Source organism: Kogia breviceps, chromosome 10 (genome assembly GCF_026419965.1).
Source record: "Kogia breviceps isolate mKogBre1 chromosome 10, mKogBre1 haplotype 1, whole genome shotgun sequence".
NCBI lineage: Eukaryota > Metazoa > Chordata > Mammalia > Artiodactyla > Physeteridae > Kogia > Kogia breviceps.
The window spans coordinates 39105913-39133052 of record NC_081319.1 but is presented as its reverse complement, the minus strand read 5'-3'; the positions used below and the strand labels follow the sequence as shown (position 1 = coordinate 39133052).

At 59.2% G+C, this 27140-nt stretch overlaps 1 protein-coding gene across 2 annotated transcripts in view; it reads left to right on the top strand.

The window, feature by feature from the left end:
- The window catches only part of BSN (bassoon presynaptic cytomatrix protein), a 92968-nt gene extending 67736 nt beyond the window's left edge, over positions 1–25232 (top strand). For both annotated transcript variants that reach the window (XM_067044169.1, XM_059076085.2), the window contains 9 exons: positions 4353–4823; positions 5271–11909; positions 14171–16247; positions 16553–17361; positions 17489–17588; positions 18134–18265; positions 18523–18577; positions 18955–19047; positions 21254–25232. In XM_067044169.1, coding sequence (XP_066900270.1) covers positions 4353–4823; positions 5271–11909; positions 14171–16247; positions 16553–17361; positions 17489–17588; positions 18134–18265; positions 18523–18563 — 10269 coding nt within the window. In that variant the 3' untranslated portion in view covers positions 18564–18577; positions 18955–19047; positions 21254–25232. The remainder of the gene's footprint in view (positions 1–4352; positions 4824–5270; positions 11910–14170; positions 16248–16552; positions 17362–17488; positions 17589–18133; positions 18266–18522; positions 18578–18954; positions 19048–21253) is intronic.
- The last annotated feature ends 1908 nt before the right edge of the window (positions 25233–27140 follow it).

Genomic DNA, 27140 nt, shown 5'->3' with positions numbered 1-27140 from the left:
ATTTATCTTTTTGAAAGATAATAGTACCCTCTGGCTTAACTTTTAATTGACTTTCAGTTCAAAATAGAGTTTGTGAAGAAATTAGTGGAGTTGGAGTTGTTATAGTAACACTGCCCGTTTCTTATCTTATTATAATTGCCAAAATACCAGCCGTGGCCTTGAGAAGTCAGGCCTCCCTGGGCAAAGGGCCTGGCACCTGTGATGTGTGGGACGGGCTGGGCCTATTTGGGGTTGGGGCTGCCTCTGCTCTAGACCTGCCTCAATCTGCCTGTGGGGTAGTGATCTCAGGGAGACCTGTTTCTTCCCTTGTGGAATGGGTGCCATAGTTCTCCCTCTTAGGTTTCTGTGAGAACCAGGTGAGATGCCATACTTCAGATACTTGTGCAAGGTCCAACACACAGTCAGCCCTTGAGCCAGGAGATTGGAACCAGAGTGTCCTAAAAGAGGGTCTCTGTACAGGAAAGAAAGAGTCCCCACCAGCCCCTACTACCTGGGTATGAATTGACCCCGTGGCCAGTGCAAGATCCTCGTCTCATGAAGGATGGCCACAGGGAATGGACACATTTGGTGCTGGAGCATGAGGAGAGCACAGCCCAACCATAAAGGCAAACGTTGGGGATATCAGGGAGGATTCCTCTTATCGGAGGCAGAGGTCCCAAAAAGGGGAGCCTACGCATGTCTTCGGACAGGGAAGAGCAGGGCAAGAGTCAGGAGAGGAACAGCAGCACCAGCGATGGCCATGCCTGTGGTCCAGTGTGCAAGTCTTGGGCTCTTTTATTTTTAACCTCTGGGCATCCTTTTCTTAGGAGTTTTCATCCACTGCCCCTGGTCTGGCAATAGCTGGGGGTATGTTGGGCTAGGCAGCCAGTCCAGTGTCGCTGTAACCAGACGGACACCTAGGCCAGCTCCACATGCAGAGAGACCGTGTTCTGCAGGGTCATTCAGGATGTGTCAGACAGTGCAGGGAGGATGCCCAGCTTCCAATGCAGCCTCACTGGGCTCTCCTGGCCCATGAGGTACAGCAGCCAGTGATTCCGGAAGTTAACAGTTCTCACCTGCCTGTGGGGTACCCTACCAACTCTCTCAGATAACTCACTTCCCCTGCCTCGCCCTGAACCCGCCTAGCTCCATCTGAAGGTATGCACATCTACGCCTCCCACCGTTATTAGGTGGCGATAGCTCTTGGGGGGTTCCTACCTTTCTACCCCCAGAAAAGAACTGGACAGAGGGAGGCAAGGCAGAAATGGTTATCAGAGCCTCCCATGTCCATCCCCAGGTTCCAGATCATCCCCTGCCTACTTGCCAAAGGGGATAGAAAAAGGGGCAAGTGAGCAGCAGCTCCCCAAGGGCTGGGGCTGGATGAGGGAGAGTATGAGAGAGAATGTGCAAGTGAATGATTGAATGAGGGGGGTAAACACTAAAGGGGGAGAGGGAATGCATGAACAGGGAATGAAGGAGCAGAGTGGGGGTGGGGGCATGAAGTGAGGGGCAGAGATGAGAGCAACGTGAATAAAGGAGTCAGGGCCTCAGTTTGCAGCTGCATTCCAGCCCCCAGGCACAGCCTGCCTCCCATCCCATCCCCATCCTTGGCCAGGTCTCCCCTGGCTCCACCTCTAGTGGCCCCAATGCCCTGTACCCTTCTCCCACCACCCCCAGAGGGCTGGGAAAGGGCCTCCAGCAGCCAGGTCAGCTGTTTATTTTTAGCTCTTACCTCACATGCCTCCTCCTGCCTGTCCTCCCTCCCTCCCTCCTTCCCTCACTGCCTGCTATAGCAGAGCCAGGAGCAAGAGGGCCAGCTGGGCAGCCCCTTCTGCAGCCTGGCTGCCTCTGTGAGTAAGCGTGGGAAGGAACGAAACCCCGGGGAGCATATGACCACAGTTGACATGCTCTGCTGAGGGCTGGGCCTTTGGGCTCAGGTAAGCAGGCCACTGCAGGGGCTGCCTCTGAGCTCTTGGCATTAGGTCTGTCGCCTCCATCCAGGCCACCCTTCTAAGGTGCCCTTGCTTCATTTGGACTGTTACTTCTGGGGTGGGGTCTGCAGGCCAGAGGTGGAGGTCGGAGGTTTGCCAAGCCAGCAAGGTGAGCCAAAGCAGATGACAGAACCTTCAGAGGCCTAACCTGGATGGCTGTGTGCATGGACCCAAGGTGGAGTCAGGGTAGTGTTGCCTTGGGCCAGCCCCCTATCTAGGCCCAGATCCTAACCCCATCATGTTGATCCTGGGGCTAGGGAAGGGGCTGTTCACTCATTTCCAGAACTCTCTCTGGGCCTTTGCTGACACCCCTCCCACTTCTCTAGGATCATTTTGCCACCTTACAGTCCTCTCTGACATGGAGGGAGTTGCACTGTGACCTCAGGTGATGCTGTGGGAACGTGGTTGGGATTCCTGGCTCAGCCCATCCAGCACTCTCCCTAGGCACCAAGTGAGCCCAAAGCCCAGCAAGTGGCCAGCACCCATTGCTTCATAGAAGTTTGTATGGGGGATACACAGAGCATCAGATAAGGTCCAGGGGAGTCAGCAGTGGTGCTAGAGCCAGGCCCTACAAGGAACAGGGTGAGTACCCACAGGACCTCTGAAGGGTCCCCCTCCATAGCTGAGCCCCTCTGCTCAGGACCTGTGTGTGGAATTGGGCCTCCAGGCAGAGTTGGAGCTCCAGTCTCAGGGAAGCGGTCTCAAGGCCCTGAGTAACAAGCTTGTGGAGCAGACCTATCCCTCAGTCAACACCAAGGCCCTGCCACCTGCATGACCTGGCCTTTGCTGGGGCTCAGGGCAGAGATGTGGTGTGTAGCTTTGTGGGCAGGAAATCAGGTAAGAATCATTGATATGGCACTTGCCATGGTGGCCTGTGGATGCCAGGCTGAGGGCAGGCATCCTGGAGGTACCATGCTTCCAAGGCTCTGCCAGGTAGGCTAGGGTCTGACTTGGGCCCAGGGGCAGTGTGTGAGGTAAGGATGCTGAGGATGCTGACCCACTTTGGGCTGGTGAGGGCCAAGGGCCACCTCTTTACCCTGTCCCTGGCTCTTTGACCTTGTGGTTCTGTGTCCTCTGGTTCCCCTGATGCCCCGTCCTAGTGGTCAAGCTGCTGGTGGGAGCCTGAGTGTCTTGGCACCCCGATGTGCAACAGTAGGACAGTAGGGGTGCCGAAGCTCTGCATCCCTGGGACAAGAGCAGGCACAGGTGTGTGCTGTTACTCTCATTCCCTGCCCAACCCTCCCTCGTGGGCCAGGAAAGGGCCTCAAGTCTTGCCAAGGAGGAGCCCTGACTCTGGAGGAGGCTCCTGGGAGACATGCTCCTTCCAGCTTCTGACCTGCTACAGAAATCACCCACTCAGGGCTTGGGATGCTCGACCCTCGCCCTGTGCAGACAGTGGGACCTGGGGGGTTAGACTTGGTTTCTGGTGTTCTGGGAAATTCACCATTGATACCCATGTCATACTCAGAATGACCTCTTTGGGGCTCTGGGTTCCAAGAAGGCTGCATGCCAGCCTGTGTGTCCGTCTTAGTCATGGCTATGTTTCCAGTCCCCAGCACTTAGACTGACACAGAGAGGGTAATCCTGAAACTGGTGGACTGATGGTTGAGGATTTGATCCCAGCCCAACTCTGGAGGAAGCAGGGCCCCTGGCCCAAGGGCTGGGACACACAGTTCCCGTCGGAAGAACAGCCCAGAGGCCGGGAGAGCAGGAGGATGCTTTCACCTGGGCATCTTTGCTGGCCTAATACAAGGTGACTTGGGCTGGGGGGTGTGAACAGAGGGGACTGCTCAGCTCCATCCCCCACCCCCAAGCAGGGCTTCCCTGAGACAGTCTCCCCTGGCCCTACAAGCCTGCACCCTCCCAGCACATCCCTTACTTGGGGGTGGAGAAGGATGGTATCTGAGGCCTGAGAGCTAGGAGGCTGGGGCGGGGCAGTGCCTCTGGGAGGTGCTCCTTGCCTGATGCTGTTCCTGGTCTGCGGGGGCTCTTCACCTGGGAGACTCTGCACCCCTCCCAGAAGCTGTTCACACCTTGGGGGTGAGTCCCCAGCGCCCCCTCTTCTCCAGACACTGTGCTACTTTTGTAGCCTCCCCTCTCATACAGGTTCTCCTCCTTTTCAGGCCAAGTGAAAAGCTCTCTATGGGAAGCGACCCTTCCTTTGGGTTTGTCTTTTTAACTCTACATATGCATCTAAAGGATGGGGCATCTGTCATTTGGGCGCAACAAACCTATCAGTCTTTTTCTCCTCGTGCCTTTAGTGTCATGCTTTGGGAGATTTTCTCCTCCTTAAGTTTACAGAAATAGTCACAGGAATAATCTTTGAGTACTTCAGTGTCTTTGTGATTTTCATCAAACCCTTCCTCTCTCGTTTCCTTACAGAAAACCGAGTGGCTCTGTCTGAACTGCCAAACTAAGCGGCTGCTGGAGGGCAGCCTGGGAGAGCCGACCCCACTGACCCTGCCCACCTCACAGCAGCCCCCTGTAGGGGCCCCTCACCGTGCAGCTGGAACAGCCCCTCCGAAGCAGAAAGGCCCACCAGGGCTGGGCCAGCCATCAGGCCCCCCGCCTGCCAAGGCCAGTCCCCTGCCCACCAAGGCCTGTCCCCTTCCTACCAAGGCCAGTCCCCAAGCCAAGCCCCTCAGGGCTTCTGAACCCATCAGGACCCCGAGCAGGGCCCAGGAAAAGAAGACAGGAGTCCCAGCTAAAGCTGAGCTGGTGCCGAAGCCACCTCCAGAGACTACCCTTCCCCCTGGGACTCCTAAAGCAAAGGCTGGGGTGCGGAGGACTGAACCTGCCACCCCCGTCGTCAAGGCGGGGGTTACAGAAGCCCCCAAGGGTGGGGAGGCAGAGGTCAGTCTCATTTACTTCCCAGGGATCCTAGCTTTCAGGCAGGGCAATCTAGAGAAGGGCTTAGCTCCCTGCGGGACTGGGATGTAGACCTGGGACAGGCCCTTTGGGGCCACAGAGGACAGCAGGGATGCCTAGATGAGGCCCTAGAGGGCCTGGAGCCTGTGAGTTCTAGGCTGATCCTGTGTCTGACACCTTATTGGATGCTTTGCTGGGTTCTGCTACCATTAGATTTAGTAAAATTTCTCTTTGAGAACCTAGGGCTGCTTGGGGTTTGACATGGAACCTGCAGGTTATTCAAGACCAGAGCAATGGAGTGGGTGGTGGGCCCTGATCCCCCGGGAGGTGGAGGTACCCTTCCCCAGGGCCCTGGGTTGATGGAGAGGGCTGGACTCCCCCCATGAGCCATCTGCCATGGGGAGTCAGCGTCTGCTTCTCACCCTGCTGCAGGAGCCAGTGGGCAAGCCTTACTCTCAGGACCTGTCTCGGAGCCCGCAGAGCCTCAGCGACACAGGCTATTCCTCCGATGGTGTCTCCAGCTCCCAGAGTGAGATCACAGGCATTGTGCAGCAGGAGGTGGAACAACTGGACAGTGCAGGGGCGACAGGGCCATGCCCATCCAGCCCCTCTGAGCTCCACAAGGTGGGGAGCAGCATGAGGCCTTCTCTGGAGGCCCAGGGCCCAGCCCCCAGTGGTGAGCGGAGCAAGCCACCCTACGGCAGTGGTGAGGAGCAGAAGCGGCGGCCCCACTCCTTGTCCATCATGCCCGAGGCCTTCAACTCGGATGAGGAGCTGGAGGATATCCTGGAGGAAGAAGACTCTCTTGAGTGGGGGCGGCGGAGGGAGCAGCAGGATGCGGCTGAGTCCTCAGACGACTTCGGCAGCCAGCTGAGGCATGACTACGTGGAGGACAGCAGTGAGGGTGGCCTGTCCCCTCTTCCGCCCCAGCCCCCATCCCGGGCAGCAGAACTGACTGATGAGGAGTTCATGAGGCGGCAGATCCTGGAGATGAGTGCCGAAGAAGACAACCTGGAGGAGGATGACGCTGCTGCCCCCAGGCATGGCCCAGTCAAACATGGCTCCCAGAAGGGCAGCCCCCGGCCCAGGCCCGAGCCCAGTCAAGAGCCGGGAGCGCTGCCCAAGAGGCGCCTGCCCCACAACGCCACCACAGGCTATGAGGAGCTGCTTTCCGAGGGAGGCCCAGCAGAGGCCGCAGACAGCACTGGGGCTCTGCAGGGCGGGCTCCGCCGCTTCAAGACCATTGAGCTCAATAACACGGGCAGCTATGGCCATGAGCTGGACCTGGGCCAAGGCCCAGACCCCAGCCTGGACCGGGAGCCCGAGCTGGAGATGGAGAGCCTGACGGGCTCGCCTGAGGACCGCTCCCGCGGGGAGCACTCCTCCACACTGCCGGCCTCCACGCCTAGCTACACCTCGGGCACCTCGCCCACCTCCCTGTCCTCGCTGGAGGAGGACAGCGACAGTAGCCCCAGCCGTCGGCAGCGGCTGGAAGAAGCCAAGCAGCAGCGCAAGGCCCGGCACCGCTCGCATGGGCCCCTGCTGCCCACCATTGAGGACTCCTCAGAGGAGGAGGAGCTGCGGGAAGAGGAGGAGCTGCTGCGCGAGCAGGAGAAGATGCGGGAGGTGGAGCAGCAGCGCATCCGCAGCACGGCCCGCAAGACCCGGCGTGACAAGGAGGAGCTGCGGGCCCAGCGGCGGCGTGAGCGCTCCAAGACCCCACCCAGCAACCTGTCACCCATTGAGGATGCCTCCCCCACGGAGGAGCTGAGGCAGGCGGCTGAGATGGAGGAGCTACATCGTTCCTCCTGCTCCGAATACTCGCCCTCACCCTCCCTTGACTCGGAGGCTGAAGCCCTGGATGGTGGCCCCCCTCGGCTCTACAAGTCAGGCAGTGAGTACAACCTGCCCGCCTTCATGTCCCTCTACTCTCCGACTGAGACACCCTTGGGCAGCACCACCACTCCCAGTTCCGGCCGGCCCCTCAAGAGCGCTGAGGAGGCCTACGAGGAGATGATGCGGAAGGCCGAGCTGCTCCAGCGGCAACAAGGCCAGGCAGCAGCGGGCCGTGGGCCCCATGGTGGCCCCTCTCAGCCCATAGGCCCCCGGGGCCAGGGTTCCTTTGAATACCAGGACACCCCAGACCATGACTATGGTGGGGCTGCTCAGCCGGCCTCGGAGGGCATGCCAGCCAGCCTGGGAGCAGCCGTGTACCAGGAGATCCTTCAGACGTCACAAAGCATTGCCCGCATGCATCAGGCCTCCTCACGGGACCTGGCCTTTGCTGAGGACAAGAAGAAGGAGAAGCAGTTTCTGAATGCCGAGAGTGCATACATGGACCCAATGAAACAAAATGGCGGCCCACTTACCCCTGGTACCAGTCCCACCCAGCTTGCTGCCCCTGTGTCCTTCTCCACCTCCACCTCCTCTGACAGCAGTGGGGGCCGAGTCATTCCCGATGTCCGTGTTACTCAGCATTTTGCAAAGGAGCCTCAGGACCCCCTCAAGCTGCACAGCTCTCCTGTCTCCCCCAGCTCTGCCTCCAAGGAAGTAGGCATAACATTTGCCCAGGGCCCTGGGACCCCAGCCTCCACAGCTGCGGCTCCTTGTCCGGCTGGCCTGCCACGAGGGTACATGACTCCGACTTCCCCAGCAGGCTCTGAGCGCAGCCCTTTGCCCTCTTCCACTGGCCACAGCTATGGACAGAGCCCAACCACTGCAAACTATGGGTCTCAAACTGAGGAGCTACCCCAGGCCCCCCGTGGCCCTGCTGTCAGTGGACGGGCTGCCAGAGAGAAGCCCCTGAGTGTGAGTGATGGCGAGAGTGGCACCCTGCAGACCTCCCGGGGATATTCCTACTTTGCAGGCTCCAGCCCCCCTCTCTCTCCATCTTCTCCCTCAGAGAGTCCCACATTCTCCCCTGGCAAGCTGGGCCCAAGGGCCACAGCAGAGTTCTCTACACAGACGCCAAGCCCGACCCCTGCCTCAGACATGCCACGGAGCCCTGGTGCCCCCACCCCGACACCCACGGTGGCTCAGGGCACACAGACGCCACACCGACCCAGCACGCCTCGCCTGGTATGGCAGCAGTCCTCTCAGGATGCCCCCTTTATGGTCATCACACTGGCGTCAGATGCCTCCAGCCAGACCAAGATGGTCCATGCCAGTGCCTCCACCTCCCCAGTGTGCTCACCCATTGACACCCAGCCCACCACCCACAGCTACAGCCAGACAACACCTCAGCTGCCCCCAGAGCCACCTGGGCTACCTGGCTTCCCGCGGGCAGCCAGTGCTGGTGCAGATGGGCCCCTGGCACTATATGGCTGGGGCGCCCTCCCTCCTGAGAACATCTCCTTGTGCCGGATCTCCTCTGTCCCTGGAACGTCTAGGGTTGAGCCCGGCCCCAGGCCCCCTGGCAGTGCCGTGGTAGACCTTCGCACAGCCGTCAAGCCCACGCCCATCATCCTCACTGACCAGGGCATGGACCTGACCTCTCTTGCTGTGGAAGCAAGGAAGTACGGCCTTGCTCTGGATCCAATCCCAGGACGGCAGTCGACCGCTGTACAGCCTTTGGTTATCAACCTCAATGCCCAGGAGCAGACCCATGCCTTCCTCAGCACCGCCACCACCGTGAGCATCACCGTGGCCTCATCTGTGCTCATGGCTCAGCAGAAGCAGCCTGTGGTCTATGGAGACCCCTTCCAGAACCGGCTGGACTTTGGCCAGGGTGCGGGTAGCCCCGTGTGCCTGGCCCAGGTCAAGCAGGTAGAGCAGGCCGTCCAGACAGCCCCGTACCATGGTGGGCCCCGAGGAAGACCCAGGGAGGCCAAGTTTGCCAGGTATAACCTGCCCAACCAGGTGGCACCTCTGGCCAGAAGGGATGTTTTGATCACTCAGGTGGGCACTGCCCAGAGTGTTGGCCTCAAGTCAGGCCCAGTGCCAGAGCCTGGCTCCGAAACCCATCGGGCCACCCCCACAGAGCTGCGGTCACACGCCTTGCCAGGTGCCAGGAAGCCACATACAGTGGTGGTGCAGATGGGAGAAGGCACAGCAGGCACTGTGACCACACTGCTCCCAGAGGAGCCGGCAGGTGCCCTGGACCTCACTGGGATGAGGCCCGAGAGCCAGCTGGCGTGCTGTGATATGGTCTACAAGTTCCCCTTTGGCAGTAGCTGCACAGGTACCTTTCACCCTGCCCCCAGTGCACCTGAGAAGAGTGTGGCAGATGTTGCCCCACCCGGCCAAAGCAGCGGCCCCTTCTACAGTCCCCGGGACCCTGAGCCTCCCGAGGCCCCCACCTACCGGGCACAGGTGGTCGGGGGGCCTGGGCCCCATGAGGAGCAGAGGCCCTACCCACAGGGCCTCCCTGGCAGGCTGTACTCCTCTATGTCCGACACCAATTTGGCTGAGGCTGGCCTCAACTACCACACCCACAGGATTGGTCACCTCTTCCAGGGCCCTGGACGAGACTCGGCCATGGACCTCAGCTCACTGAAGCACTCCTACAGCCTGGGCTTTGCAGATGGACGCTACCTTGGGCAGGGCTTGCAGTATGGTTCATTCACGGACCTACGTCATCCCACAGACCTTTTGACTCACCCGCTTCCCATGCGACGCTATAGCTCAGTGTCAAACATCTACTCAGACCACAGGTATGGCCCACGGGGAGATGCAGCTGGCTTCCAGGAGGCCAGCCTGGCCCAGTACAGCGCCACCACGGCCCGTGAGATCAGCCGTATGTGTGCTGCCCTCAACTCCATGGACCAGTATGGAGGGCGGCATGGGAGCGGTGGTGGTGGCCCTGACCTCATGCAGTATCAGCCCCAGCCGGGGCTCAGTGCCCCACAAGGTCTGGCTCCCCTCAAACCTGGCCTTCTTGGGAACCCCACCTTCCCAGAGGGCCACCCGAGTCCTGGGAACCTGGCCCAGTACAGGCCTACAGCAGGCCAGGGAACAGCAATCAGACAGCTGCTGCCATCCACAGCCACTGTGCGTGCTGCCGATGGCATGATCTACTCGACTATCAACACTCCAATTGCTGCAACACTGCCCATCACCACCCAGCCTGCCTCAGTACTGCGGCCCATGGTGCGTGGTGGCATGTACAGGCCTTATGCATCCGGAGGAGTCACGGCCGTGCCACTCGCCAGCCTGACACGCATGCCCACGATTGCCCCTCGGGTACCTCTTGGGCCCACAGGGCTGTACCGATATCCTGTACCAAGTAGATTCCCCACTGCTTCCAGCGTTCCACCTGCTGAGGGTCCTGTCTACCTGGGGAAGCCTGCCGCTGCCAAGGCCCCAGGGGCTGGGGGCCCACCAAGGCCAGAGCTGCCAGCAGGGGCTGCTCGGGAAGAGCCTCTTTCCACAGCCACCCCTGCTGCTGTCAAGGAGGCTGTAGCAGCCCCAGCCCCAGCTCCAGCGGCTGGCCAGAAGCCGCCAGTAGATGCTGCTCCTGGGGGCGGCAGTGGGGCCCTCAGCCGGCCAGGGCTCGAGAAGGAGGAAGCATCACAGGAGGAGAGGCAGCGGAAGCAGCAGGAGCAGCTGCTACAGCTGGAGCGAGAGCGGGTGGAGTTAGAAAAGCTGCGGCAGCTGCGGCTGCAGGAGGAGCTGGAGCGGGAGCGTGTGGAGCTGCAGAGGCATCGCGAGGAAGAGCAGCTGCTGGTGCAGCGGGAGTTGCAGGAACTGCAGACCATCAAGCACCATGTGCTGCAGCAGCAGCAGGAGGAACGGCAGGCTCAGTTCGCCCTGCAGCGGGAGCAGCTAGCACAGCAGCGTCTGCAGCTGGAGCAGATCCAGCAGCTGCAGCAGCAGCTGCAGCAGCAGCTGGAGGAGCAGAAGCAGCGGCAGAAGGCTCCCTTCCCTGTGGCCTGTGAGGCACCCAGTCGAGGGCCTCCCCCAGCTGCCACAGAGCTGGCTCAGAATGGCCAGTACTGGCCACCCCTGACCCACGCGGCCTTCATTGCTGTGCCTGGGCCTGAGGGGCCTGGGCAGCCTCGTGAGCCCGTGCTGCACCGGGGTCTCCCCAGCTCTGCCTCGGACATGTCACTGCAGACTGAGGAGCAGTGGGAGGCAGGCCGCAGTGGCATCAAGAAGCGGCACTCCATGCCACGCCTGCGGGACGTGTGCGAGCCAGAGTCAGGGCCTGAGCCCTGTGTGGTCAGGAGGATTGCAGACAGCAGCGTGCAGACGGATGATGAGGATGGAGAGGGCCGCTACCTCCTGACCCGGCGGCGCCGGGCACGGCGGAGTGCTGACTGCAGCGTGCAGACGGACGACGAGGACAGCGCCGAGTGGGAGCAGCCAGTGCGCCGTCGCAGGTCCCGTCTTTCCCGCCACTCAGACTCTGGCTCCGACAGCAAGCACGATGCTACTGCTTCATCATCCACTGCCACCCCCGCCATGAGGGCCATGAGCAGCGTGGGCATCCAGACCATCAGCGACTGCTCCGTGCAGACAGAGCCTGACCAGCTGCCCAGAGTCTCTCCAGCCATCCACATCACAGCTGCCACCGACCCCAAGGTGGAGATCGTCAGGTACATATCGGCGCCAGAGAAGACTGGGCGTGGGGAGAGCCTGGCCTGCCAGACGGAGCCGGATGGGCAGGCCCAGGGTGTGGCCGGGTCGCAGCTTGTAGGGCCAACTGCCATCAGCCCCTACCTGCCTGGCATCCAGATCGTCACCCCAGGGCCCCTGGGCAGATTCGAAAAAAAGAAGCCGGATCCCTTGGAGATTGGATACCAGGCCCACCTGCCCCCGGAGTCTCTCTCACAGCTTGTGAGCCGCCAGCCTCCCAAATCCCCCCAGGTCCTCTACTCACCAGTCTCACCTCTGTCCCCACACCGGCTCCTGGACACCTCCTTTGCTTCCAGCGAGAGGCTGAACAAGGCTCACGTGAGTCCCCAGAAGCACTTCACGGCTGACAGCGCTCTCCGCCAGCAGACGCTGCCGCGCCCCATGAAGACCCTGCAGCGGTCCCTGTCTGACCCTAAGCCCCTCAGCCCCACCGCCGAGGAGTCTGCCAAAGAGAGGTTCTCCCTCTACCAGCACCAGGGGGGACTGGGTAGCCAGGTATGGGCACAGGGGCTGGTCCAGGGTGGGACAGGGGTCTCTGCCTAGCCTGGGGGGCCCCACAGGGAGGGGCGTCTCCTGGGGTGGGAGTGGAGTCACCTCCAGCTCCAGAGGCCCAGAGCTAGGAGTCGAGGAATGGATGCACATCTCGATGCACATCCGGTGGAGCCCGCAGCCCAGCAAGGACATCCTGGGCAAAACACACTCACACTTGGGCCCCCACGGCCATCCAGACCCTGCTAGAAACTTCAGCCTCACCCTAGCACTGCCGCTTCACAGCCCATATCTAGTCCAGTCCCTGCCACCTCCCCCTTCAGGCCTCCTCAGCTCTCCCCTCCAGCCTGGGCCCCTCCTACTCCAAATCTCTTCTTCTTCTTCTTTGGATGTTTCCTGAGAAAACCATAGCACCGACCTGGCTGGGCTGCTCCCCACTCCCCAGCCCTGGCCTGGCTCCTTTGCCCCACAGGAAGCCAAAGCCCTTTGGACTACCATTCAAGGCCCATTCCAGTGGGCTGCAGCGTGCTCTCTGCCTCATCTTGTCCCATGCCCCTATCTGGCCCTCAGCAAATCTGTTTACACACCTGTCTGCTGCCCTATATAGGGGCTCCTGGAGTCTAAACTTACCCTCGTCTGTGGCTTTAGTTGCCAGTGATGTCCCGGGACTGTGAGAGGTGGCCAGCATGTTAGGAAGATGGGAGTTGCAAGGGACTGACACCAAGGACTTTGAGTGCCAGGCCAAGAGGGGGTTGGGATTTTCTCAAAGGCCCTTGGAGCTTCTGGGTGTTTCAGGCAGGTGAGACAGGACAAGATGGGTATCTTAGAAAGTTTCCTAGGCAGAATATGGGCAGATGGACTGAAGGAAGTGACTGCACAGTGGCCCTGGGGAGAGCGCCTAGGAGCCAGAGGCATTGGGAGGTATATTTACCCGTTTTCTGTGTGTGATGCAGAGAGGAGAGAGGTGAGGGAGGCCTCAGGGGGTGGGGTTGTGGAGGTGAGTCTGGGTTGTGGAGAGCCCTGGGGTATGCAGGCCAGAGGGGTGGGGGTGGGATCAGGAGTCTGGGCTGGCAGGGAAGGCACGTCAGAGAGGCAGGTGGTCTTGGCTCCGTGCTAGGGTCGGCACAGAGGTCCTATGGGCTGGCCATGGGGGTGCCACGCCACGATGGGCACTCATGGTGTGAGACCAAATGACAAAAGACAGACAACAGAGTGAGGAGTTCAAGGAGGGAAATTTATTCCATTCCATCAAAGGCCACCCTTCGTCCTGAGGTTTGGGGACACATTATCATTTCCTTTATGACAAATGGTGAAAGTAGGTGGGAGGCTTTTATGTAGTTTCTTGGCAAGGTAAAAGGTAAGAAGCCTGATGTCAGTCCCCAGTGTGTTTAGGGGATTTGGGTGGTCCATAAAACCCAGAGGCCTGGGAGCTAGAGACAATGGGAGGACCCAGGACAAAGCTTCTGGCAATGTGGACCTTGAGGCAATGTGAAGCCTTGGGCAGGTGAGGAGGACCCCATGGAGAACATGTTAGGGAGCCCTGACTGAGAAGCCAGGTAGCCAGAGATAGGGCTGGAGAGGCCCTAGAGGAGTCTGGCAGCCTCAGAGAGCGGTGGGCTGACAGGGATTTGGAGGGAGCTGGGGCCAGACCGAGGGCATAGTTTGACAGAGGGTGGTACAGGGCCACGGGAGGAGAGCAGACAGGCGGCTGAATTGCATTTCACTTTAGAGAGGAGGAGGGCAGGAGGCAGAAAAGACTCGGAGCCTGCAGCACCTGACATCCAGTCAGCATGCGCCCCCTGCCATGATCCTCTAGGGAACCTGGTGGGCCCAGGACCCACTGCACTCCTGTCCATGGCCCTCCACTGCCCTTGGCCCCTGCCAGCTGCTAGGACCCAAACCCAGAGCCAGACCTGTACTCTCTTCACCTCAGTACCCTCAGTGGGAGGCGGAGGGTGGCAAGACTGTTGGAGACATGCTGTGTGCCAGGCCAGTATTAGACACCAGCACAGAGGGGCATCTGCTGCTTCCTCCCGTCCCATTGCCCCAAGGTCTGGGAAGGAGAAGGCCTGTAAGATGATCACAGGCTCTCCCTCCAAGGCCAGTGGGTGGGCAGGGCAGGCTTCAAGGCTGCCTGGTCAATCGGGGCACTGACAGTGTGGAGCCCAGCCCCTACCCCAGCCCAGGCCAGGGCTCTTCTACCCTGTGCCCTGCCAGGCCACCCACACCTTGGGTCTCAGTGCTGCCCGCCCTTCCCTCTGTCTCAGGTGTCGGCGCTACCACCCAACGGCCTGGTCCGCAAGGTGAAGCGGACACTGCCTAGCCCCCCTCCAGAGGAGGCTCACCTGCCCCTGGCTGGCCAGGCTCTCCCACAGCTGTATGCGGCCAGCCTGCTGCAGCGTGGGCTGGTGGGGCCCACCGCTGTCCCTGCCACCAAGGCCAGCCTGCTCCGGGAGCTGGACCGGGACCTGCGGCTGGTGGAGCACGAGTCCACCAAGCTGCGCAAGAAGCAGGCAGAACTGGATGAGGAGGAGAAGGAGATCGACGCCAAGCTTAAGTACCTGGAGCTGGGCATCACCCAGCGCAAAGAGTCTTTGGCCAGAGACCGGGGTGGCCGTGACTACCCGCCCTTGCGTGGTCTCAGTGAGCATCGCGACTACCTGTCAGACAGTGAGCTCAACCAGCTGCGGCTCCAGGGCTGTGCCACTCCAGCTGGCCAGTATGCAGACTTCCCTGTCACTGCTGCTGCTCCTGCCACTCCCTCTGGCCCCACTGCTTTCCAGCAACCCCGGTTCCCACCTCCGGCGCCACAGTATGCTGCAGGCAGCGGTGGGCCAACACGGAATGGATTCCCAGCCCACCAGGCACCCGCCTACCCTGGCTCCAGCACGTACCCAGCACCTGCCTTTCCTCCCGGCACCAGTTACCCTGCTGAGCCTGGCCTGCCAAGCCAGCAGGCTTTCCATCCCACAGGCCATTATACAGCCCAAACACCCTTGCCAACCACACAGAGCACCCTTTACCCCGTCCCGACTGACAGCCGTACCCCCCACCAGAAGCCACGCCAGACATCACTAGCCGACTTGGAGCAGAAGGTGCCCACCAACTATGAGGTGATCGCCAGCCCTGTTGTGACCATGTCTGCAGCCTCGTCTGAAACCAGCTATAGTGGCCCAGCAGTAAGCAGCAGCTATGAACAAGGAAAGGCCCCTGAGCTGCCGCGGGCCAGTGACCGTAGTGGTGTGAGCCTGAGCCCAGCCCCCACCTACTCCTCTGACTCACACTACACCAGCCTGGAGCAGAATGTCCCTCGGAACTACGTGATGATTGACGACATCAGTGAGCTGACCAAGGACAGTGCTTCCACTGCTCCTGACAGCCAGAGGCTGGAGCCCCTGGGGCCGAGCAGCAGTGGGCGTCCAGGGAAAGAGCCAGGAGAACCAGGTGTCCTTGAGGGGCCCACACTGCCCTGCTGCTATACCAGAGGGGAGGAAGAATCCGAGGAGGACTCCTACGACCCCCGTGGGAAGAGCAGCCATCACAGGAGCATGGAGAGCAATGGCCGACTAGCCAGCACCCACTATTACGGTGACAGTGACTACAGACACGGGGTTCGAGCAGAGAAGTATAGCCCAGGCCCCGTGGGGCCCAAGCATCCCTCTAAGAGCCTGGCCCCGGCTGCCGTCTCCTCAAAGCGCAGCAAGCACCGGAAGCAGGGCATGGAGCAAAAGATCTCCAAGTTCTCACCTATCGAAGAGGCCAAGGATGTAGAGTCAGACCTGGCCTCCTACCCCTCCCCTGCAGTCAGCAGCAGCCTGGCCTCTCGGGGCAGGAAGTTCCAGGACGAAATCACCTATGGGCTCAAGAAGAATGTGTATGAGCAGCAGAGGTACTACGGGGTGTCCAGCCGGGACCCAGTGGAGGAGGATGACCACGTGTACCATGGGAGCAGCCGGTCCCGGGTGGCATCTGCATACAGCGGGGAGAAGCTCTCCAGCCATGACTTCAGTGGCCGGGCCAAGGGATACGAGCGGGAACGGGAGGCTGTGGAGCGACTTCAAAAAGAGGGCCCCAAGCCCTCATCTCTGAGCATGGCCCATGGCCGGCCCCGGCCCCCCATGCGGAGCCAGACCTCTGAAGAGGAGAGCCCCGTCAGCCCCTTGGGGCGGCCCCGCCCTGCTGGGGGCACCCTCCCCCCGGGGGACACCTGCCCACAGTTCTGCTCCAGCCACTCCATGCCTGACGTCCAGGAGCATGTCAAGGATGGACCACGGGCCCACGCGCATAAGTGTGAGGAGGGCTACATCCTGGATGATTCCCACTGCGTAGTTTCCGACAGCGAAGGTAATGGCAGCTGGGGGTGATTTCTGCAGATGCTCAGCACCTGGGGGGCCTGCCCGCCCGTGGGGCCCTGAGCCCTGAGATGTCTCAGTTGGGCTGGCCTGGCGCCTCACCCAGTGGGCCCTGCTGCAGGCTGCCCTTCCTGCCTGCTGCACCCGCGCCCTGGCCCGGTTGTGGGAGGGGGCTGGGGCCTGGCATTACGCTTGTGGCTGTGGCGCCCACCCTCTGTTTTCCTTGCATGGCTTCAGCTGGGCCTCCCACTGTGGCCAGCCCGGGGGTTGATGGTGTTCTGTTTTTGGTCCCTGAAGCGTATCACCTGGGCCAGGAGGAGACAGACTGGTTTGATAAGCCCCGGGATGCCCGCTCTGACCGGTTCAGGCACCACGGGGGCCACGCAGTCTCCTCCTCCTCCCAGAAGCGAGGCCCTGCCAGGCACGGCTACCACGACTACGATGAGCCCCCCGAGGAGGGCCTGTGGCCACACGATGAGGGTGGCCCGGGCCGCCATGCCTCAGCCAAGGAACACCGACACCATGGTGACCACGGGCGGCACTCAGGCCGCCACACTGGCGAGGAGCTGGGCCGGCGTGCTGCCAAACCACACGTTCGAGACCTGAGTCGCCATGAGGCCCGGCCTCACCCTCAGCCCAGCCCTGCCCCGCCTGTGCAGAAGAAGGGTCAGCCTGGGTACCCCAGCTCCAGTGAATATTCACAGCCATCCCGTGTTCCATCAGCATACCATCATGCCTCTGAGAGCAAGAAGGGCTCCCGGCAGGCCCACTCAGGGCCCGCTGCACTGCAGCCAAAGCCAGAACCCCAGCTGCAGCCGCAAGGTCGGCAGGCAGCTCCAGGTCCACAGCAGTCACAGCCACCTCCATCCAGGCAGACGCCCTCAGCAACAGCATCGCGCCAGCCACAGACGCAGCAGCAGCAGCAGCAGCAGCAGCAGCAGCAGCAGGGTCTCGGGCTACAGCCTCTGCAGCAGGCCCCTTCGCAGGCCCGCTTGCAGCAGCAGGGCCAGCCAGCTGCCCGGGGTCCGGCCCCCGCTGCCAGCCAGCCAGCAGGGAAGCCTCAGCCAGGGCCCTCGACAGCCACAGGCCCCCAGCCATCAGGACCAGTAAGTAGGGCTCCAGTATGTGGATCCTCCCCAGGGTGGATGCTGGGACTGCAGCTTGGACAGCCCCTTGTTTCCAGGCTGGGCAGAGTTGACGGGTGGTAGCTCAGCTATGGGTTCTGTGTTGCAGCCGCGGGCAGAGCAGGTGAACGGCTCTAAAGGGACTGCCAAAGCATCCCAGCAGGGGAGACTTCCTCAGGCCCAGCCACCACCAGGACCTGGACCTACAGGTGAGCCTGCCTTTGGATGCCCTTGGCTATGACCAAGAGTACCTAGGCTGCCCTCTCCCTGTGCTGACTGGCACCCTGAGCACTGCGTGCCTTCACTGCTCTCTGAGAAGGTGCCCAGTGCACTGCAGGCCTTCCCAGCAGAAACGAGCCTGGGGTTAGAATGAGCCAATGGGATCACCAGCACTGGGACCTTAGGGCCCAGGCAGCTCTGGGCGGGAAGCCTCGAAGGTACTGGTGATCACAGGGCCAGGACCATGGATTCTTACTGTCTCCTTCCTTCCCCTTCCCTTCTCTCCTCTGCCTTCTCATCTTCCTCTGCCTATTCCTCCCTTTCTCCCTCTTTATCTTCCTCAGCTTCCTCTTTTCTGCTTCCTCCCACCCCTTTTCTTCCCACTCTTACCTTCCTCTCTTTCTTTCTTTATCCTCCTCCTCACCCTCCACCTCACAGGGTACCTGTGGTCAGATTCCCTCTTAGCTGCTCTCCCACTGAGACCCTGAAGAGCCAGGCCAAGCACAGCTTATGATGGTGGTTTCTTTACCCTTAGGCATGAAGGCTGGAGCCAAGCCTGGAGGGACCCCAGGGGCTCCTGCCATCCAGCCAGGTGCCGACGGGGAGAGTGTGCTCTCCAAGATCCTCCCTGGCGGGGCAGCAGAGCAGGCCGGCAAGCTGACAGAAGGTATGCGCTGCCTACAGCCAGGTCCAGGGTGGACGGCTGCTCCTGGGCCCTACTCTGGCAGAGGTCGGGTCTGGGGAATGGTTCCGGGCTCAGTCACCCAGGCACAGGCCAGCCTGAGGGCCCACCTGCTGCGGCCTAGTGGTTCTCTGGGTAGTCCCTGCCCCTTAGGCTGAGCTTGGCTTCACTGTGCCAAACAGCCTTGACTAGGAGGGAGCCTAGCCCGACCTCCTAACACCTCTCTCCTTTTTCTGTCACAGCTGTGTCTGCTTTTGGCAAAAAATTCTCCTCCTTCTGGTGACCATGCCCTGCAGGGTGAGTATGAGCTGCCTGTACCCACCCTCCCCTGGGAAAAGCCTGAGGCGCTTGAGTCGGGGCTCTTAAGTCCTGTGGGGTCTTCTGGGAGGAATGTGGTCTTCAGTAGTGGGTGATGTGGCCAGAGCTGCAGTGTCCTTCCCCTATGAGAGTGGGAGGAGGAAGAGGAAGAGGGACCCGGTGCACAGAGGTCCCAACATGGGGCCAACACAGTAGAGGTCCCCAGCAAAGGGAAGCCAAGGCCAACATCCCTTTGTCCTTTTCTACCACCCCTTAGCCCCCAAGAGGGCTCCTAAAGCTATGAGTTGACATTAGGTTGTAGGTGGGTCCCCCTGGGATACAGCTCCTCCCAGCCCTCCTCTGTAAATGCTCCACAGGCTCTTGAAGAAATGAAGGGAGATGATATCATTGCTGTGGAAAAATCTCTGGAGTCAGATGCCTGGGCGCAGCTCTGGACTCTGCGTATAACAGTGAGTATCAGGACTAGGGGTGGGTGGGGCAGAGGAGGGAGTGAAGGGCCAAGGCCTGGCTGACCAGACTGACCCAGTTCCTATAAGTGTGAGCTAGGAGGGACCTGGTGGGCTTCCTTCAGCTAGGATGGGCCCAGCTGCTACCTGGGAGGCAGAGACGACTGAGCTGGCTGAGGTGACTCAGGTAGTAACCTTGGGAAAGGGGCTCGGCAGAGCCAACCATGCCCCACAACTTGGGGTCTGTACACTGGGCACTGATTCCAAAGCCCCGTCCGTGAGGCCTAGTGCTGGTACCTCTGCTACAAACATTCAGATGAGGCTGGAGTCCTCAAACCCTGCAGAGCTTAGCAGCCCTTGGTGTGATGTCAAGATACAATTGGCTTCACAGGCTGAGTTCAAGACCTGCAAGGTGGAAAAGCAGAATGAGTGGAGAGGCAGACAGGAAAGGGATGGAGCAGAAAGGGAGGTCACCCAGACAGGAGTCTCAGCTCCAGACCAGGTCAGCACGGGGAGAGAGTAGAAGGGCCTCAGGATGGGAGCCCAGGCTCTCTCTGGGCTGCAGTGGCCAAAGCAGGATCCGAAGCCTCTGCCTAGATCCTCCTCTGGACCTGGCCTTGCCTCTGGGCGGGAAGGAGGAAGCAGTACATCATGCAGGATGGTGGGGAGGGTAGGCTGGCTGTTGGTACTGCTCTGCGCACAGCCAGGGACCACCTCCTCCCATTACATAGCCTTGGGACCCTCTTCCTAGCCCGCCTTTGCGAATTCTACCGTTAAGAGTATGGAGGTGTGGGTGCTTCTCATGGTGAGCAGGCGTGTGTTTGGCAGGGCCAGGCACTCAACAAGCAAATCACGAGGGAGCGCTGGGGCCAGCAAGGGCCTTTGCCCAGGCCTGGCCTGCTTGTGGGAGGGAGCTGGGTGTGGTGCCAAAAGGGCCACCTATCTCTGGAGGACTAGTGGGGAAACTGGAAAGGTCCAGTTTCCCATCCATTTATTCATTTATTCAATAAATGTTTGTCAGGCCCTAGGTAGGTACTGGGCCCTGTTCTGAGTTCTGGGGATCCAGCAGGGAACAAGACCAAGTCCCTGCCCTCTGAAGCCGACAGCCCATTAAGAGGGGCAGAGAATAAATAAGTTTTTAAAAAATGAGATTAAAAGACAATTTCCGAAGGTTATAAGTGTTCTGAAGCCAGGGACGCAGGGTTATGGCACAGAGGGGGCCACTCTAGAGAAAGTGGTCAGTGATAGGTAAGGCTCATGGGAGGAGAAGAGGCTGCTGTGGGATGTGCCCAGTGAGGGAACAGCACCCGCAGAGGCTCTGATGAGACAGATAGGCCTCAGGGACAGACAAAAGGCCAGCACAGCTAGAGCCACAGAGGAGGGGAGAGATGGTCGGGGTGACGTCGGAGGGGGCAGGAGCCAGCTGGGGTGGGCTTTGTAGCCGGAAGTAAAGAGCCCAGAATTTATTCTAATTAGAGTAGCCACAGTGCAGCACCTCAGTGTTCTTCCTGCCTTCACCCGACGACAGCGGGCTCCCTGACACTTTCCCACCCAGCTGGATGTTTCCTGAGTTGCCCTGAAACATATACGAAATCAGAAGTTGTGCTGAAGGGAGGGGGAAGAGGGGCAGCCCATGGACCAGGTCTATGGCAGGACCCACCTTGGGTGTAGGGCCAGGGCACTGTTACCAGGGAGGGAAAGGAACCCCTGGCGTGGTTCCTTTTGTTCTGTGTCCTGTCACACGATGTGCGTGGGCTACTGAGACCACTAACTTTGTAATTAAAAGAATCACCCTCAAGTTCTGGCATTTGGCTGATTGGGCCAAGCGGTCAGTGCTTCTGTGAGTGTCTATCTCCTAGTGTCTTTTGTGGAAATTTCAGAAGTGGGCTGGGAGAGGCTCGTTGTTTTAAACAAAATCCTATCTCCCTCACTCTTAAGAAACAAAAAGCAACTTGTGTTAAAGGAATGGCCCTTCCTGGCCAACCTGATTCTTTCTTCCTGATCTTCTCTTTATGACCGCAAACCTGCCCAAGCACCCCTCTCCCCCAGCCGCAGTGGGGTGGGATCCCGTGGGTGAGGAGGAGCCAGGGCGTCAGCTTGAGGCAGACAGCTGGAAGGAGTGTGGGTGGGAAGCAGCTGTCCACAGTTCTTGACAAAATTCTTCTGTCTTTCCTGTTTCCTTCCCCCCTCCCTCCTTTTCTCCTCCAAGCATCTACAATCTGGCAAACCTTGGCCCAAAGACTCACACCAGGTGGGACGTGGCAGGCGGGCCTCAGTTGAGGACGGGATGTTTTCTAACAGCAGCTGCCGGGGTGAAACATCTGTTGGTCAAGTGGGACCATTGGCCCAGGGGGACCTGTGATTGTCTTTCCAGAGACCCTGCTCTCCTCAGGGCACCACCTTCAAGGCGTAGCCGTTGTTGGGAGGGAGGAACCCTCTCTGCAGGCCCTGCCATGCGGCAGTCTTGCTGCTCTTCCCACAGCCGCCTTCTGCGGCCTGGTCAGCCAGGCTACCAATGCGTTATACACAGAGTTTGAGCGCGCGCAGCCTGTTTTTGACGGACGCTGCCCTCCCTCCACAATGCCAGAAATTTTTCCACAGCCTTGGAGAGGGGCTTTGACTGAGGGCTGGGGGCCCTGGGCTCCGTTTCCTTCACATTCCAGCTGGCCCAGATCCCTCTGTGGCCACAGGGCCCTGCCCCCTTCACCCTGCCCGCTGGGTGACACCGGAGCAGACTTCCATGTGGCTAGCGTGGGATTGGGAGAACTTTACAAACATTAGGACCTAACACTGTCTCATCGCTGAAATAAGAGGCCATAGCACCGAAAAGCAGCGTGGGCGCTGGCTGAGGCTTCTCCCAGCCTGTGGGTGGCCGCGTGCTAGCACGCCCCCCACCATCTTCAAAGCCATCACCCCCAGTCATCGTGAGCATCCCAGCGGCACCACCATTGTCTCGACCAGCCGGCTCCTCGTTCGTACACCTGGGGATTTCTTTTGATTTCAAGAACAGCCTTAATTATTTCAGTTTGATTTAAGTGTATACCTCATAAACATTGTTCTTTTATTTCTCCCCCCACCCTTTCTCTCTTCGCTCTCTCGGCTCACCTCCTTGCCTCTCCCCTCCACCACCACCTTGTGACTGATGGTTTGGTTCCCTCTCTGCTCTGCCCCTGCTTAGCACAGGGAGAATATTGACTTAGAAGCAATAGTGGGCAGCAGGCCACCAAGAGCACAACCCCAAGGCAGGGTCTAGGGAGGCCCCTCAGCCCGCCTCTGTTTACTGTGCAACTCCAGTCCTTCTTAAGCCATCACCAGTGGACATGCTCAGAGCAGAGGGGCCAGGGCTTCTGCCAGCCAAGGGAAGGGCCCAGGGCCCTGCGCTGGGGAGTGTGGCGCCGTCCATCCACCTGGTGGACTGGGTGGTGTTCCTCCCTGAGGCCCTTCCCTTAGGGGCCTCCCTTCACCTTGGGCACAGCCACAAGTCTCATCTCTAACGTTCTATGCAATGAAATATAAACCCTCAAAGATAACTGTTAATATTTATTAAATTCCGTGTTATGTATAAGGAGTTAATTGCAAACCTGCAATTGAGAAACTGGATAGATATGCTCATATCAAACCCCTCACTCCCTTCCCCCTCCCCCACTCCCACTGTGTGTGTGAAATTCTCAGTCTGTGGCATGTTCGACCTGTGGCAGGACTCGCTGCTGCCAGGCGAGTCACCGCCTGTCCCGCAGTGGAGCATGCACAGCTCGCAGCTTCTTTGCACGATTTCATCCATTTTCAATGCTCGACCCTCTTGCTTGGAGTTCTTTTTGTCTCAGAACCTCTCCTTCAGGAGTGCTTCTAGCTAACTTCTGCACGAGCTAATGAGGACCCACCGGAATTGCTGCCCGAGCATGCCAGGCTGTGGGCCCGGCAGTACAAGGCCCCACACCCACTGCAGGTTTCTCTGACCAAGATGTCTCTGAGGAGACACGTGGTGGGAACCAGCACAGGATGTGTGCGTGTGAACATTCGGAAGGTTTGCTGGAGGATTTCCATGTGTAAGTCACTCCCCCACTTACCCCAGCCCTGAGCCAGAGACATCTGGCCGCCCCTTCCCAGTGGGGCACTGCTCAAGAGCAGAGCTGGGCTGTGTCTGTAGCCAGAGAGACAGAGGCCAAGGGTAGGGCCCAGCTCCTGACTGCACCTCTCCGTGCCTCTCCTTTGTGGCTGGGAGGCTCAAAGGTCTGTGAGCCAGGAGAACTGTCTGGGGACCAGAGAGTGCTCAGGAAGAGCTGGAGTTTGGGCATTTGTGGTGAGGACAGCTAACAGTGTCATCTTTGATCAGAGTGCGTATTCACATAGACAGTGGCTTCAAGCTGAGTTTCTTGGGAAGCTTCTCAATAACAAAACTTACAGAAGGTTCTGTTGTGACGCTCTCTGCATCTGTCTCCAGGACCGAAACTCCCTGCCAGCCCCTTCCTCTGAAGCCTAAGTATCCCACTGCTCATCAGCTTCTCTACAACTGAGCCAAGAGTGCGGCAGGTGGTAGCTGCCCGACCCCTCCAGGCCTGGCCTTCCTCCAGAGTGCCCTGGTTTGCACCACGCATTTCTCAGGGGTCCACATTTCTCATTCTTTCCTATAAGGTCTACAGACCCCTTCAGAGAGGGATCCTGGCCCACCTCTGGCAGCTGTGGATGAGATAGGAGGCTGTCAACCCTTGTGTTGCGCCTAAGACCCCCGCCCTCCTGGATTTGGGCTTCACCCATCCAACAGGACACCTGTCTCATCCCAGAGATCAGGCCTGGGCTGTATGAGGCCGTCTGTGCAAGGGCTGAAGGAGGCCGCCATCTGGCACCTCTGACCACCCAGGGCCAGGTCTTTGTGGGGATGTGCCTAGTGGCCGGATACATGAGGGACTAATGCAGTGATCCTCCCCATAAAAGGCCAAGGGACGGGACCACGAGCAGGGAACAGGCAGGGAGATGACAGCAGGTCAGCCTCCATCAAAGCTAGTTTCACGATCTCAAATGTTGACTTTTCAGCAAATCTCCTTTCTGGCCAAGCTCTGAGTTTGAAATTTCTGACATCTGCCACTCCCTAACCCCCAGCGTATCCACAGGACACATCTGTACCTATCACCCCTTGTGAAGGTGGCTGGAGCAGGCCTCTGGGCCACAGTGTCCTGGTCCTTGTGTGGATACAGCTGTGGCTCTGGGGGCCAGAGGCTGAGGGACCAGCATTCGATGCCTTGGGCAGTGGGGAGCACCAAGCACATTTCCACATGGACAAGGGGTTCTCTGGGATGCAGTGCAGGCCTTCTCTACACCCTCCCCCGGCCCAGTGTCATGAACAAGGGCACTGACGCCTCTGTCTGCTTCAGGGCCTAATGCATTCACAGTGACACCCCCCCTTCCCCACCATCCACTTAGTCCTTGGGAAGAGAGGGTGGTCTCAGGGCCCATGATGACTGGGCAGCAGTGGCAGCAACTATGGCCTGTCTTCTGGAGCCTATGGGGAGTTTTCCAGGCAGATTCTTTGCCATGACAAGTTCCTGGCCTGTTGGCCCCTCCTTTGCCCTCGTGCCCCCTCCCCCCATTCTGTAAATACTTGTCATTGTGGACTCTGACAGGGTCAAAGGGACAGGCCTGACCAACTGAAACTCCTCAGAGATACCACTTCTGTCTCCCTGGGTACCAGCAGCCCTGCTGCCATGTGCACTGGGGTGGCACTGGAGAGCCATGGAAGTCATGAGATATTGTGTGTGTATGCATGTGAACAAGTGTGTGAGTGTGTATGTGTGTGTGTGTCTGCCTCATTTGGCCTCTGGGATCAAATCAGCTCCTTCTCTCTAAGTGCAGTGCCCTGGAGAGTGGTGGCCGCCCAATGCCTTTCCTCTGCTAGCTTCCATGTCTTGTTTTTGCTTCCCCCTCACTCCTTCCCTGCCTCCCTTCTTTCCTCTCTCCCTTTCTTTCCTTCTCTCCTTCTTTATTTGAGGGGGGAAGAGTGCTGTACAAAGTCAAACAAACAAGTTTACAGTTGTAAGTGCAATGAATGACCCGAGTCCTCCACATGACCTTGTGAATCGTGTGCCGTCCTCCTGTGCTCTGTGAGAACTCGTGGTACTTCAGTGTCCCTCCCCCTGTATTGTACAAGGTAATTCTGTGGTATCAGAATAAAAGGACTTGATATAAACAACCTACAGACTGTCTCTGGGATGGTTTCTGAAATGGGAAGGCATAGGCAGAGGAACAAATCCCCAAACTGTGACAGTCCTGTCTTTTCATAGTTAAAGGGAAAAGAGTGAAAAGGCAAAGTTGCAGAAGTACTGGCAAGGCCAGGGCTGAGTTCATACCAATCTGTCCAAAGACAGTGGGCCTCTCCACAAAGGCGCCCCAAGGCAGTTTTAATGCTTGGACCTGGAGGGAGCAGTTAGCTCACTGGGCAGACTGCTGAGGGACTGTGCCTCCACAGCCTTTGAGTGTCCGGGCTGCACAAACAGCTTTCTAGGGCCTGGTTCTCTGGGGAAGCAGGTGAGCAGGTGCTGCCCCCTGGTGTTGCCAACAAGCTCTACACCTGTCTACCTTGCTGTGTCCACTCCAACCCCCAAACTCTTGGGGGCTGCTAGATCTTAGTTCTTCCCCAGAATGGGAGAGCCTCCTTATCAAAGTAACCCAGAGTTGCTAGAAATTTTTTAAAACACAGATAAATGAAACGAGTATCAGCCTCACCTCTGGCCTTCCCCAAAGTTAGTATCTTGATGCATGTCTTTCCTGTTTGTGTTTTTCTTTTTCATTTTAAACAGAAGCCAGAAGGCACAGTACTTACTGTTTTCTAGCCTCCTGTTTACGTCTACACATTCATTCCAAGTACTTAGATGTTCATCCTCCAGTGCCCGGCCTCCAGAGAGCTGCACCATGAGTTTACAGCCAGTCTACTGCACATGCCCTCAAGGACAGGCACCATGTTCCCAGTTTTCCTGTTATAAACAATGCTGTAATGAACATCCTAGTTTCCAACTTTCCACCCAGATTGGTGGCTGGGGCCACTCTTTCTGCTCCCAGTTCTGGCCTTAACAGTCCTGCACACACTGGATGCTCACAAGTTAAGTGGCCTCAGAAAGTGGAAACTGTTTTTAGTTAACTAGTCTAGTGGAAGGAGAAGCTGCAGGCCAGTCGAGTGGGATCTCAGTCAAAGGCAAGGCAGGGCGCAGGGAGCCAGGGCCCTGAGGTGTGGAAGACCAGCCAGGCTCAGGGTATATGAAGGAGGGGACATCCATTGCTGCTGGCCTGACCGCTGCCCAGCCTCTCCTGCCCTCTTCTGCCATTGTAACCTGCCCAGTCCAGTGCCACTGTCCTGAGAGAGCCTGCCTGCCCAGGTTTTCCTTTCCACAGGAAGCTCTCTGGTTCTGGGTGGAGCCTGACCCCACCAGGCCCTCTACACCCAAGAACTTGGGCGGAGGGCTGGGAAGGCAGACAAGAGGCCCACGTGCTCATGATCCCCAGCAAGGTGCTGGTGAGCGGGGTGGGTGAGGGCTGCAGGGGCAGATAGCTTCTGGGGTAGACCTGGTGGCCGATAAGACCAGGCGACACCCTGTGAACTTTGCAACCGCCCTTCTTTGCCCCACGCCCCGGAGCTCTCGAGCTCTACGCCCCCTGCCAGGAGCGCAACTCTGTCCTTCTTTTCTCGTCGGCCTGAGAACCCCTCCAGAGCAGGGCCTGGCACTGTCTGGTGAATGCTTGCCTCGTAATGGACCAGAAGGACCCGACAGTTAGCCTCCGGGCTGTGGGAGACCTCAGCTGGGGCTGACTTCGGCTTGCACCCTGCCTCTCAGGCCCCCGCCCCTCACCTCTCTTTTCCTCGACTTTACCCTCGCAGGGCTGAGTCCCACCCTCCCACCCCACCCCAGCGTCTTCGAAGAGTCCTCGGTCCGCAGCCTCTCAGGACCTGTCCCCGGATGCTTAGGGCCCACCCCCGTCCGGCCTCATCTGCCCTCCTCCCGTGGGCCCTGTCGTTCTTCACACACCTCGCCCCTCCCTACAGACCCGCTCCTTTATTCCGTTTCCACAGCGCCACCCCCTCTCCTCTGAGACCCCATTTCCTTCCCTCC